The following is a 14,499-nucleotide window of genomic DNA, read 5'->3' on the forward strand; positions in this document are numbered from 1 at the left end:
CCCCCTATATGACGTTTGACCTTGAAGGATGACCTTGACCTTGACCCTTTGCCACTCAAAATGTGCAGCTCCATGAGATACACATGCATTTCAAACATAAAATTGCTAGCTTCAATATTGCAGAAGTGACATTACATGAGCAATTTTGACCCATATATTTGACCTTGAAGGATGACCTTGCCCTTGACCTTTCACCACTCAAAATGTGCAGCTCCATGAGATACACATGAATGCCAAATATCAAGTTGCTATCTTGAATAATGAAATACTGCAAAAGTGTACATTTAATGAGCATTTTTGACCCATATATTTGACCTTTGACCTTGAAGGATGACCTTGACCTTTCACCACTCAAAATGTGCAGCTCCATGAGATACATATGCATGCCAAATATCAAGTTGCTATCTTCAATATTGCAAAAGTTATTGCAAATGTTAAAGTTGGCGCAAACCAACAGACCAACCAGACAACCAACAGACCAACCAACCAACAGACAGGGCAAAAACAATATGTCCCCCACTACTATAGTGGGGGACATAAAAAAAGTTAATTGTTATACCTCTATTCAGTTTGAAAGTTATTTAGAATGTGCACATACAAATGTAGATAAACACAAGTTTTAAATTTTCTCACATATGTTGAAAAAAAAAAATTGTTAAGCTCAGTACAATAAGTGTGAAAAATTCCCATAACAATAAATAATGAAAAAAGCATTAAATTACATTATTTAAGCTGTTCTTGTTTTGGATGGAAAATGCATTTTCTGTGAATTTCATTTTTTTTTTGCATAATAACATAAAAACAATTATATTGTCATATAGGATTAAAAAAAATACATTTCATTCAAATAATTTTCTTAAAATTAAACGAAACTCAACTAAAAATAAATGTGAATGCCAATCCATAAGCTCATTAAATATAGATATCATTACATAAACATGGTGCATTTGTAAGTTACAGAAAGCAATGCCACTATTACTGCAGTAAACTTGTTAAGAAATTGAACATTAATGAATGTATATAAAATACATGTACAGGTTAGTTTTTTATATAAGATTTCATCATAAACAAAATTTTGGTATTATTTCTCATGCGTATTTAGGTCATAATTGAATCGGTAAAGGCTGTCGCGACCCAATCAATCATTCAAGAAGGAGACATGGTACTCTGCGATGTGGAGCGTTACCATGATGAATGGCCACAAGTTGCACAAGTCTTAAAAATTGACAGAGACGAATACAAGATCCTGTGGTACAAGGGGTCCATGACAGGGGCATGGACACCAGCAACCAGGCGTGTAAAAGGAGCCAAAGGAAAAACAGAGCCATATGAAGACATTGTGAGTCAATCTGAAATATGGTTTTCAGGTTTCAGATTGACTACGGCTGGCAACCTTACAAAAGTCACAAAAGACAAATTAGAATCATACTTTGATTAGATACTTGATAACACAATTCAATGCATGGAAATCTGTAACTGTATGTTAACAATAACGAATCATTTTCTAAATTAAAGGAATTATTACCAGTACTTTCCTTGTAAAAATGATTTGTACTTGCTAAATGATAAATATAAATTATCTCCCTTTAAAGCTTGTTACTTCCCTTGGATTTGTTTTTTTATATCTTAGACCTTGAAAAATGCCCTTGACCATTCACCACTGAAAATGTGCAGCTCGCGTAGATACAAATGCATGCCAAATATCAAGTTGCTATCTTCACTATTGCAAAAGTTATTGCCAATGTGAAAGTTTTCGGACGGACGGACGGACAGACAGTTTAAATGCTATATGCCACCCTACCATGGGCATAAAAATTACAATTTTTTTAATGATGCCATTAATGACCCACTGACTAATTTTTTTCCATCAAATTATGTATAGTTAAGACTATGAAATCAAAATCTTACACAACATGTATCTGAAATTGTTCACCTTAAAAATTTTTGGTCTATACATGTTTATTATATTACTGTGATTGGTCATTTTCACTGCCTGTTAGAGGTGTTGTAATTATCAAATGAACATACATGATATGCATAAAAAAATTATGTGTAACTTATTTGTTCAATTCATACGTATTCTGATTAATTTACTGTTATCATTGTTTGAATACTTGAGTTGAAAATTGATTGTCTATGGTGCTTATTAAATATTACATGTTATGTTAACATTGATTGGTGTATTTAATTTGCACTTTTATAAATTTTTTCAGATTGTATAGAGGTACATACAGATTTTTTTGTTCATGTATATTACACGCATATCAAGCTTGTGAAAGCATTTAGAACCAATAAGGTCAAGGTTACTGAAACTGGAAATACATAAATGGTTATCCGGTAAAAATATTCAATTTGGATTGACCAGAAATGTGTGTATATGATTAACACGCATGTGAGTGAATTTGTTACAGGTTTGTTATAGGTCAAGTACATGGTTACTAACAATAAAAAAGAATGTTTCTGCTTAAAAGCTTGAATTTAAATGGAGATATTGTGTATGGATAGTATTAATCTGATATTAAGCATGTTGGTGTCCTGCATGCAACTCAATAACTTTAGAGCATGGCGTTGCAACGCCCTTGTTAGTTTTAACTGTAAATAGGGATATTTATTTTGTATTTAAATGTTGTTCAGAAATGTGAATTATGTAATTGCATTTTTTTGCAATGTCTTTTTGTGTATTCTTAATAATATAATAGAATGCATCTATCACATTTTCATGTCAGTTATGAGTATGCATGTACTAAAATTTGATATATTTAAACACAACAAAAATTGTTATTGATAAACTGACTTCACAACAATGTTACATTATACTTTATTATATATGAACAATACTTCAAAGCAATATTTATCTCCTAAATTTAATCTTAAACAAAGTAAATATAGGTTAATTACAAAAAATAAAACTCTCAACCGCTTTAATCATTTTTGTCTTGCATGAAACCCTTGGTCCAAAGACAGAAGCAACAAACACTAATGTTATGATACCAAGGTTAATAGCTTCATTGTCTGGTATGGATTGGAATACATATGTGTCAGGGTCTGGAGGCCTATATCACAAATTAACAGAACTTAAACATTGGCAATCTGGTGACAATCAACTACAATGTATGTAGATATGTTACGAATCATGTTAGCATTCTACAGAACATATGTTACTAGCCCATGAGTGCATAATACAACATGCATACTATATACATTGAACAACTATTTGAAATATGTACACCAACCTACCAGGACTAAAACATCTAAGTGAAAACTGTGTCCATGCCAAGCATGGGCACAGTTTCCCATCTTATTGAAAATTGTGTCCATGCTAAGCATGGACACAGTTTTTCATCCTTTTGAAAACTGTGTCCATGCCAAGCATGGACACAGTTTCTCTTCCTATTGAAAACTGTGTCCATGCCAAGCATGGACACAGTTTCTCATCCTTTTGAAAACTGTGTCCATGCCAAGCATGGACACAGTTTCTCATCCTATTGAAAACTGTGTCCATGCCAAGCATGGACACAGTTTCTCATCCTTTTGAAAACTGTGTCCATGCCAAGCATGGACACAGTTTCTCATCCTTTTGAAAACTGTGTCCATGCCAAGCATGGACACAGTTTCTCATCCTTTTGAATGCATGGACACAGTTTCTCATCCTATTGAATGCATGGACACAGTTTCTCATCCTATTGAAAACTGTGTCCATGCCAAGCATGGACACAGTTTCTCATCCTTTTGAAAACTGTGTCCATGCCAAGCATGGACACAGTTTCTCATCCTATTGAATGCATGTACTCAGTTACATGTACTTATCTTATTAAAAACTGTGTCCATGCCATGTATTTAAATCATTTTGTATTGTAAATCAGATTATTTCACTGAACAAAGCCATTCTCAGATTGATGTCTTATTCCCACTTCACATAATACACTGTTGAAAATAATTCTGTCAAAATGCAAGCCAGAGTTATCTAACTTTGCCTGCCAAGTCCCCTCATGATAGGAAGTAAGTATACCAAGTTTGAATGCAATAGAATTGACACTTTATGAGAAAAGTGAACCTAAACGCAAAACTTCACCGGAGGCCGACCCTGACGCCAAGGTGATGACAAAAGCTCATATTTTTTTTCAAAAAATAGTTGAGCTAAAAATAATATATTTTTTAAATAAAACATTTAATAAGTTTCCCTATGAAGCTCTATGGTTCGAACTTACCGTAAGTAAGTATTGACAACTTGACAACCTTTAGTTATAACTTTTAAAGAATTAGGGAGCAAAAAATACACCAATTTCCCAATATGAATAATTCACGACACTAATTTTCCCCTATTTCATGGTTTTTAGCGCACAAATTTCCCAATTGGACTGGTAGTGGTACTTTTCCAAAATGGGTAAAATTAATGCTTTTAAATGCCTCCCTTAAATTGCATTAAATTAGAAAACCCTAATTAGGGTCCAATGATAAAACAAGCAAATTTGTAGGATTGATATCCCACGCCAAATAAAGTTTGTTTACAAAGGGTGCAAATCCCTTTATATTTTGCATAATTGTAAAAATATATTTAATTGTAGGGTAAATATTATTTTTATTCATTGCATGGTATCTGAGATATAGCCCTGAAAAAATACATCATAAAAAGGAACAAAGGGCAATTACTCTTATTTAAGAACGTGTAGGGTTATGGTTCATGTGCATGGCACTTCTCCATTCACCCATAAAGTTTCATGTTGATATCATATATAGTTTCTGATATATAGCTATGAAATGTTTTGTGACAGACAAACAGACAGAATAATAGACTGACAAACAGACGAAGCCAATTCTATATCCATCCGCCTTTGGCAGGGGATAATAATAAGCTGACAGGCAGCCCAAAATTGTATATAAACAAAAGTCAACGGCTGAGGTCCATAAACAGTTTGGGGCTGCCTGGCTGGTCAGGCACGCTCAGTCCATGTAGGCAGCGATTTTTGCTCAATTGGGAGAAGTAGCAGCTCTGACGCAGATTTTTTTGGGGAAAAATCAAGAAGAAAAAGTGAAATTGGGATTATTGGTGTCATGAAATCTCCAATAATTATGAATATTCTTAATTGCTTGGTAGGCTATAGCACAAACCCATTTCCTTCTAAATATCCATTTACAAGCCTTTTGCTGAAAGGGCCATTGCTCATTTTATTTGTTCACTTGCCGATAATGCACTTTTGATACAAAATTGCCCACATTTCTTTCCTTCTAAAAATTGTTCAGAGGGCAATTTAGTATTTTGCAATTTTTCCTTGAATGGCAAAGTGCTTTTTATGGGTTCTTTATAAAGAAAGATAAAAATCGCTGATAAGAAAATAGTGAAAATTCCATATTAACTTGCTATGGAACTTAATCGGTCATATAGAAAATGGATTAAACTTTTACGTGAATATTGTGTGATATTTATCGTGCCATACCTTTCAATCCACAGTAACAATGACTGAGTTTTGTCACAAATGTGTATAAAAATATTCATGCAATTTTTGTCACTTTAAAGCCTTGCCCATGGCTTAGTTCTAGGGCTCATCACTAATACATAAATAGATAACTGCACATTTAAGTTGTGTCATGTACATAATAAATGCGTCACTCGAAGAATGTGGAAGTAGTTGGCATAAACTTAAAAACTTTTATGAATTTTCCATAAAAAATACTACGTTTAAGTGACAATAAAATCTGATGATCCGGTGTATAACTGTGCAGGGAGAGTGGATTGCAAACTACCTGTACCTCTTCGTATTGATTACAAACTTCATGATTTTATGCAATTTATGAGAACAGACCAATCAACAAGGTGACTCCAATAACCTCTTGTAAAACTTTGTTTGCAGGTTGGGTGGGGTTGGGGTATAAATAAGCATGATACTTATTGTAAGATATTTATTGTATGATATTTATACCTTACTATAATCAAGTCACCTTGAATATAAATACTCTTTGATCATGTGCCCTACCTTTCCGTACACAGTGGCCTTGCCAAAGACTGTCTGGAAGGCCTCCCGTACCGCTCCCACCTTGGTCTCAGCTGTTGAGGTCACCACGATACACACGTCTCCCCCAGACTCTGACATGTAATGGAGTAATGAAAATCACAGACATGCAAGATAAAAACTTGCTCTGAACATCTATAAAAGTGAAATATATGAACAATCATGATCAAGATATAAAGGAAAAATAAAGATATAAGGGAATGTTCACAAGTATCTGGGATTAATCCCAGATGCAATGAAATATTCATGGATATATAAGTGAAATAACCTGGATATCATCAAATGATTTCAAGTATTAAATAAGGCACTGCAGAGTGCTACTGTATATGGTACTTTTGCTAAATTCTGAACACTGTATCATTTCAAACTAGAAATGGCGCGGCAGAGGCCGACGCGTATCCCCACGCCGCATGTTTGACCCAGGGGCGCCCCAGGGTTCGTAATGGCGCCATGCATAGTTGAGATTGATCGTATTATCATTAGAGAAGTTCAGTATCAATAAGAAGTGAATCGGTGTAAAAATGCAGAAGTTAAAGTAAAATGCAATTTTGGGTGGGTGTGGCCTATGTGGGCGGGGCGCCCCAGGGTTGGTAATGGGGCCATGCATCGTTGAGATCGACCGTATTTTCATAAGAGAATTTCAGTATCAATTTGAAGTGAATCGGTGTAGAAATGAAGAAATTATAGTACAGTCCAACCCCTACTTCCGGTCACCCCTCATCGCCGGTCGCCCCGTGTAGGCAGCCGGTGTGTGCCGCGACCGTCGATAAACACTATTTAATGCACCCCTCTTAAGCGGTAACCCTGTTTCTCCGGCCAGCGGAAAGCTATTTTGCATCCCAAATGTTAAATTTCCCCCATATGAGTGGTCTCGCGCGAGTAAGTCAGTCATGTACATTGGCAAAATGCGACCGTTTGATCTTTTTGTTTCCGCATGTGCAAATATCACCTATTATTATGGAAACAAGATTATTAATTTATAATTTATTATTTGTAGTTGTTAAATCATACTATTTCAAGCACAAATTATGACAATTATCGGCCAATTAAAAGTAAAAAAGAACAACGAAACTTTTAGCCGAAATCAACTGATCTACATGTTCTCTGTGCTACAAAGTTTTTATCAAAAAATCAATACACGCACGCTTTTCACGTGACATTGTACATTGGTGCATAATTTTCGCGCGCTTTTGTCGGGACAAAGGAAATATATGAGGACTTTTTTGATGCTAGAATTTGTAAACGTCTCGTTAACATAAAACAATAGGGAGTGTGTTTCGGATTACAAATTATTACGGTATTCTCATTTGGGAATAAAACAAAGCATTATTATTTGTTTTTATATTTACAATTATTTCAATATATTAATTTTGATAAAACCCTTTACGCGGCGAAAAAATGTTTTTATAATTTATGCATGAAAAGCACGATTGCCAGGAGGATTACACCCGGTTGCTATAATTAGTCTCTTATGTAACTGGCCACGATTTTATCGTGGAGGTCACTGTCGGGACCAATTCGTGCCGTAGGTATTACAAAGCCATAAAACTGCAATAAACCAATTAAATTATTGATTGATAGTGACACGGGAGTTATTCAGGCATAACTGATTCACAACTGTTCCCATCTTAAGTGCATTGGGACCATACAACGCGCATTGTGTAAACAATGAATCATGAGAATGATTCTTTTTCATTGACTTGATTCTGATGATATTGATGATGATTAGAAAGATGAATTTTATTTTTTTGAATGAAAATTTTGTTTAATAGCTGATTTTAAAAAGGAAGAAATACAATTATTTGAAGTCTATACATTATTTAGTATATGTACACATATTTACCATTTTGTTTATACAAAAATTGAACAGTTGGCCATGCACTCATCAACTCCAGACTCCCTATGACCCAACCCCCTCTTAAGAGGCCACCCCGCTTAAGCAGCCAATTTGGCCGTTCCCCTTGACTGGCTGCTTAAGAGGGGTTGGACTGTATAGGCAATTTTGGATGGGTGTGGTCTGTGTGGGCAGGGCGCCCCAGGGTTGGTAATGGGGCCATGCATAGTTGAGATTGACCGTATTGTCATTATAGAGGTTCAGTATCAATTTGAAGTGAATCGGTGTAGAAATGAAGAAATTATAGTAAAATGCAATTTTAGGTGGGCGTGGCCTATGTGGGTGGGGTGCCCCAGGGTTGGTAATGGGGCCATGCATAGCTGAGATTGACCATATTGTCATAAGAGAAGTTCAGTATCAATTTGAAGTGAATCAGTGTAAAATGAAAAAAATTATAGTAAAAGGCAATTTTGGGTGGGAGTGGCCTATGTTGGCGGGGCGCCCCAGGGTTGGTAATGGGGCCATGCATAGTTGAGATTAACCGTATTGTCATAAGAGAGGTTCAGTATCAATTTGAAGTGAATCGGTGTAGAAATGAAGAAATTATAGTAAAATGCAATTTTAGGTGGGCGTGGCCTATGTGGGTGGGGTGCCCCAGGGTTGGTAATGGGGCCATGCATAGCTGAGATTGACCATATTGTCATAAGAGAAGTTCAGTATCAATTTTAAGTGAATCGGTGTAGAAATGAAGAAATTATAGTAAAATGCAATTTTGGGTGGGCGTGGCCTATGTGGGCAGGGCACCCCAGGATTGGTAATGGGGCCCTGCATAGTTGAGATTGACCGTATTGTCATAAGAGAGGTTTAGTATCAATTTGAAGACAATCGGTGTAGAAATGAAGAAATTATAGTAAAATAACCTTAAAACAAGGGACAAAATTGTCACAAAACCAGGTTTTCATTGTGAAAAAAAAATCTGATAAAGGGAGAAAACTCAAACTGAACTTTTGAAATGACCAAAAAAATTAACCCCCTTTGTAAGTTTTTTTTTTTTTTTATATCTATTTTTAGTCGTGGCGACCTTGACATTGGAGATATTGACGTGATTCTTTCGTGGGACACACCGTCCCATGATGGTGAACAAATGTGCCAAATGATTTTAAAATCTCACAATGAATGACATAGTTATGGCCAGGACAAGCTCATTTATGGCCATTTTTGACCTTTGAACTCAAAGTGTGACCTTGACCTTGGAGATATCGACGTAATTATTTCGCGCGACACACCGTCCAATGATGGTGAACAAATGTGCCAAATGATTTTAAAATCTGACGATGAACGACATAGTTATGGCTCGGACAAGCTCATTTATGGCCATTTTTGACCTTTGAACTCAAAGTGTGACCTTGACCTTGGAGATATCGACGTAATTATTTCGCGCGACACACCGTCCAATGATGGTGAACAAATGTGCCCAATGATTTTAAAATCTGACAATGAACGACATAGTTATGGCCCGGACAAGCTTCTTCCGCCAGCCCGCCAGCCAGCCAGCCAGCCAGCCCGCCCGCATTCGCCAATCTAATAACCAGTTTTTTCCTTCGGAAAACCTGGTTAAAAATGATTAAAAACTCTGACACGGCCTCACCCAAACCCCCATAACTTTTGACCCAGGGGTCAGATCAAAATTCCAAATAGTGCAGGGTCGCTCATATGCTCATAGCTACCATGTGTCTAAGTTTCAAGGTTCTAGTGCTAATAGTGTAGGAGGAGATAGTGGCCAGGACGGACGGACAGACAGACGGACAACCGGACAGACGACGGAGATAACCACAATATCCCCACGCTTTTCAAAAAGCGTGGGGATAATTAGGACCCTTTCATTTGTTAAATTTCCTTCCCTAAATTTACAAAGATTTCAAGTAAAACTAAGTTAAACAAGATGCCCCTTGGAAAGATGTCAAGCCAATAGTGAATAATTCTTGTTATTATTTAACAAGCTGACTAATAAACATGTTTGACCTTTAGCCTTTAGTGTGACCTTCACCTTTCACAAAGATGTGACATACCTAATCATCCTGGTTCACGCAGTTGCTATATGCTTTTTAAAATGGACAATGAATGATAAAATTGCAGTGTGAACATCTGTTATATAGCCAAATTTAAACATTGACCTTATTGTTCGACCTTGATCTTTTAGGTTAGAAGTCAGTTGATACACATAAAACACAGTCTCAACATATTTAACTTTTTTGTGTGTATCATTTTACAAGTGCATAATGAATGATAAAGTTTAAGTTCCGACAGGCTACTTTATGGACTTATTTAACCCTTAATGTTTAAGTTTGAACTTTACCTTTCGAGTTAGGAAGACAATTTTTATATGCAATATATTGTGTTCATATGTTTGACATTTTTGGTTAATTATTAAAAATGAATGACAAGTTGAAGTACAGAAATGTTGTTTTAAGGCCATGTGTGACCTTGACCTAGTGTGACCTTGTCAATTGAGGCAGGGAGACTGGTGTCACACACAACACATCATCTGATACTATTGAACATTTGTGGAAATTTAAATAAACAAGACTATTGCCAAGCCATAAAAGTCCCCTAACTACGCAGGATCCACCATTTTCAGCAATATTTGTAGTTTATTTGTTGCCAAAGCAACCAGAATTCTTGACGTATGAACAAAATGAAATGACATGCATAATCTCCATATTGCCATCTGTGCGTGTTTCAAGTTTCATGAAAAAATATGAAGAACATTTAAAGTTATTGCAGGATCCACAATTTTCATCAATATTTCTAGTCTATTTGTTGCCAAAGCAACCAGAATTCTTGATGTTTGAACAAAATGAAATGACGTGCATAATCTCCATATTGTCATATGTCCATGTTTCATGTTTTATGAAAAAATATGACGAGCTTTTTAAGTTATCGAAGGATCCAGACAAGTGTGAAAGACTGACAGACACACAGAGCGCAAACCATAAGTCCCTCTCCAGTTTCACCGGTAAGGGACTAAAAATGCTAAATGAATGATAATATAAGTCAGGACAACCTTTGAAGCACAGACATCATAGTGTAAGAAAACATGCACTCACACATGCACAAAATTACACTTTACCATTATGGCTGCTATATTGATCTTACTTGGCTCGACCAATACTAATTAAGAATCTATTCAAACACTTTCATTATTATTTATATAATGGCCACATCAAAATTTCCTTTACCTTCTAACAATTTTAAATGTCATAGATTTCTTCTTACTATGTTACATATAACAAGCTTTAATAAATGTTTTTTATTCTACATTACAAATCACTGTCTTTATCTTACAGTTTTGCGTTCAAACATGTTTGACAAAAACAAATGGAATACCATCAATACAAAATATCATAAAACATGAGGTTAAGAGGTTAATTGCTTTCTGAACATTATCTTATGTAAAGTGAATCATGCCCATATAAGACCTTCGACTTTTTAATGTGACTTTGACCTCTGTATTCATTTTACAAGTTTGACCATAACCCACTCTGCCTCAAGGTCATCATTGTCCAGGAAATAAATAAATTTGTAGTTCAGACAAGCTGTACTATACTTGTAATTGAACTTTGATCTGCCTGTATTATACCTTTATCTTTCAGCTGGAGAAAAATTGTTCAAAACAACAGCATATCTAAACTCGGTAAATATTTGTTTTAAGTTCTTTTTAGTTGCCGGATAAATGATGCAGTTACAACATGAACTGTAGGGACACACAAGTGAATTGCTTATTGTTCAAAGTTCTCAAAATTTGTTTTTATCAAGAGACAATTTAAGACAATTACAAGTGTATAGCATCTGTTTCCCCTATAATAAATTACCTTGGCATAACATTATTTGCAACATCTTTTCCACATAGAGTATTGTCATATATTTTAATTTGAAGTACAATCACCACATGTGTACCCAATAATATATCACTATATGACACAAAAATTTGAGTCAGAACTAATAATTAGTAACAATTATTATTGTCAATGTAACTTTGAAGTGTTAAGCACAGCTTTGATTATATATTTTTTTTACAAAACTAATTAATTTCAACTATTAAAAGTAAGCGCATAACCGTTACGAAAGCAAAAACTTGTTTCTTTATATACACACAATTTTGATTTGTCATAAATACATCCTTTAAGAAGCAGAACAAAGTGAATTAAATGTTATATACCTTACAATTAAAACAACAGGGCCATGTGCCCTAAGGCGCTCACCTGAAGCCCAAGGAACTAAACTATTCTGGGAAGGTTGAGTTCAAAATAATAAAAATACTTCATACAGACGGGCGTACATACTTAACTTGCGCTTTTTAGTTCGATTATTTAGTGTAAAATCTTCAAAAGAGGACGAGTGCTGAGCAGACAGGCGGTAGTACAGACTTAGTGTGCTCTATTATTAAAATACATTTTCACTGGTTTTCCATTCAAAGTTATTTAGAACAATGATACTCTGATTTTCAAGTAATACTGCATTTCACATACCATACATGACGTCTGTATATAAAATTAATTAGAATAATGGTATTTCTGACTTTCACATACCGGTAATACTGTATTTCACATATCATCCATGTCGGCCTACATGACTTTTGTATATCAATCTGTATTTATGATTTAAAATGAAATTTCATACTTCATTTAAGAGTTAATTTTTGTTAATTATTCACATTTGTAAGTGTTGTTTGTTAACAATTCCTCTACGCTTCTACTCTTTATTTACAACCAATGCAAAACTAAAATGCATTTTAATTGTGAAATTTATTCTCAAATACAAGCTGCAATTAATATCATAAGTATCGCAAATAGTTGGTTTTAAGTACATTTGCTCTATCTCTTTAATTCTTGAACAAAGTATATCTGTGATATGATATGTGTACATGTAGACATGATAGTTTTTTGTCAATAAATGTTCAACAGTAAAGTTGGAGAATATTTCAATCTATTTTTTATTGATCAATATAATTGAATTTTTACAACAGTTGTTGCCTAAGCTGTAAAGGATATTTTACCATACATATCTTTACTTTTTCTTCTTGATATCCATAATATACACTGAGACTTTGTGATAGTTATAAGTTAAATAATAGCCATATTGAGTAAGTTCAATCAGGCATCACTGTACTTAAAACTAAGAAATATGAAATATCACGTCCATTAAATTTATATATTGTATAAACCTTTCTTGGAAATATATAAGTACATAATTTTGCTATTTCAAGAGCTTGCTTCAATGTTGTAATCTGTTCTTTTTATGCAGTCAGCATGCTGATTTTTATAAGAAAATAAATGCCAGACAGATGTATTTATGTGTTTATCTCTGTATTGATACCACTGTATAACAATTGCTGTTCCATGCTGTTCACTGCAAAGGGCTGTAAAAAAGGGGTTAGGCATCAAGCAACTGTCAGAGATAATGAGGTACCTTCTGTGGCTAATGGTTATTTCATAGGTCTGCGGCAGGTCTAAATTACATGCAACAAAATGTGTGAAAAGTGGCCAGCACAGGAATTTGGGGCCTGACTCTAAACTGTTATATACAGTTGTTTCTCCCCTAAGTAATTTTCTGTGATATCAATATTACTACTTAAATTTTTTTAGATTATTTAATAAAGGGGTTTCAGATGGCAAAAATACGTTTGTTGCACTTCATCCCCAACCAATCATCAACATAATAATCCTCTGTTATTATGGCCATGTTTTTCAAATGTTCACGACTATTTTCAAACTCGTCCGAGGTATCCACATAACCAATGTTTTGACCAAATTTCATGATGATTAGGCAAAAAATGTGACTTCTAGAGTGTTCACAAGCTTTTTTACTACAGTCCACTCTCGTTATCTCGAAGTCGGCGGAAACAAGAAAAAATATCGAGATAACGAGAGTTCGAGATATCCGATTAGGCGTTTTCAAAGAAAAAATAAATACCTGCTAAGTGGTCTAACTAAAGCCGTCACCGTGTGGCATAATACTCTCGACCTGATATACATGTATACGCGTTTTTACGAGGCACGGTTAATTTTGCTATTTAAATGCTTAAAATGACGTTTTAAGTATTACATAATTGCATGAACACATGCGGTTATAATTTTTCTAAACTGTCGAGTAAACATCTGGTAATGTTGCTATTTATAGTTATGATGCAATTGACGTCCAATCAAGACGAGGGTTTACTATCTGAACATGCGTAAATCACGTTCCGGAATACTGAAGTGTACATGTACATTTTGTAGTTTATAATGCAAAGTTCAATCGATTATTAGTACAGGGTCAAATAAAAACAAGGGACAAAATTGTCACAAAACCAGGTTTTCATTGTGAAAAAAAAATCTGATAAAGGGAGAAAAGTCAAACTGAACTTTTGAAATGAACAAACAAAATTAACCCCCTTTGTAATTTTTTTTTTTTTTAAATCTATTTTTAGTCGTGGCGACCTTGACATTGGAGATATTGACGTGATTCTTTCGTGCGACACACCGTCCCATGATGGTGAACAAATGTGCCAAATGATTTTAAAATCTCACAATGAATGACATAGTTATGGCCAGGACAAGCTCATTTATGGCCATTTTTGACCTTTGAACTCAAAGTGTGACCTTGACCTTGGAGATA

General features: G+C 34.8%; 1 protein-coding gene across 2 annotated transcripts in view; it reads right to left on the minus strand.

Moving 5' to 3' along the window:
• Positions 1–14,499, minus strand: part of LOC127879632 (protein PRRC1-A-like) — a 42,612-nt gene that overhangs the window by 14,742 nt on the left and 13,371 nt on the right. For both annotated transcript variants that reach the window (XM_052426602.1, XM_052426604.1), the window contains exon 5: positions 5,973–6,082. In XM_052426602.1, coding sequence (XP_052282562.1) covers positions 5,973–6,082 — 110 coding nt within the window. The remainder of the gene's footprint in view (positions 1–5,972; positions 6,083–14,499) is intronic.

Source organism: Dreissena polymorpha, chromosome 4 (assembly GCF_020536995.1).
Source record: "Dreissena polymorpha isolate Duluth1 chromosome 4, UMN_Dpol_1.0, whole genome shotgun sequence".
NCBI lineage: Eukaryota > Metazoa > Mollusca > Bivalvia > Myida > Dreissenidae > Dreissena > Dreissena polymorpha.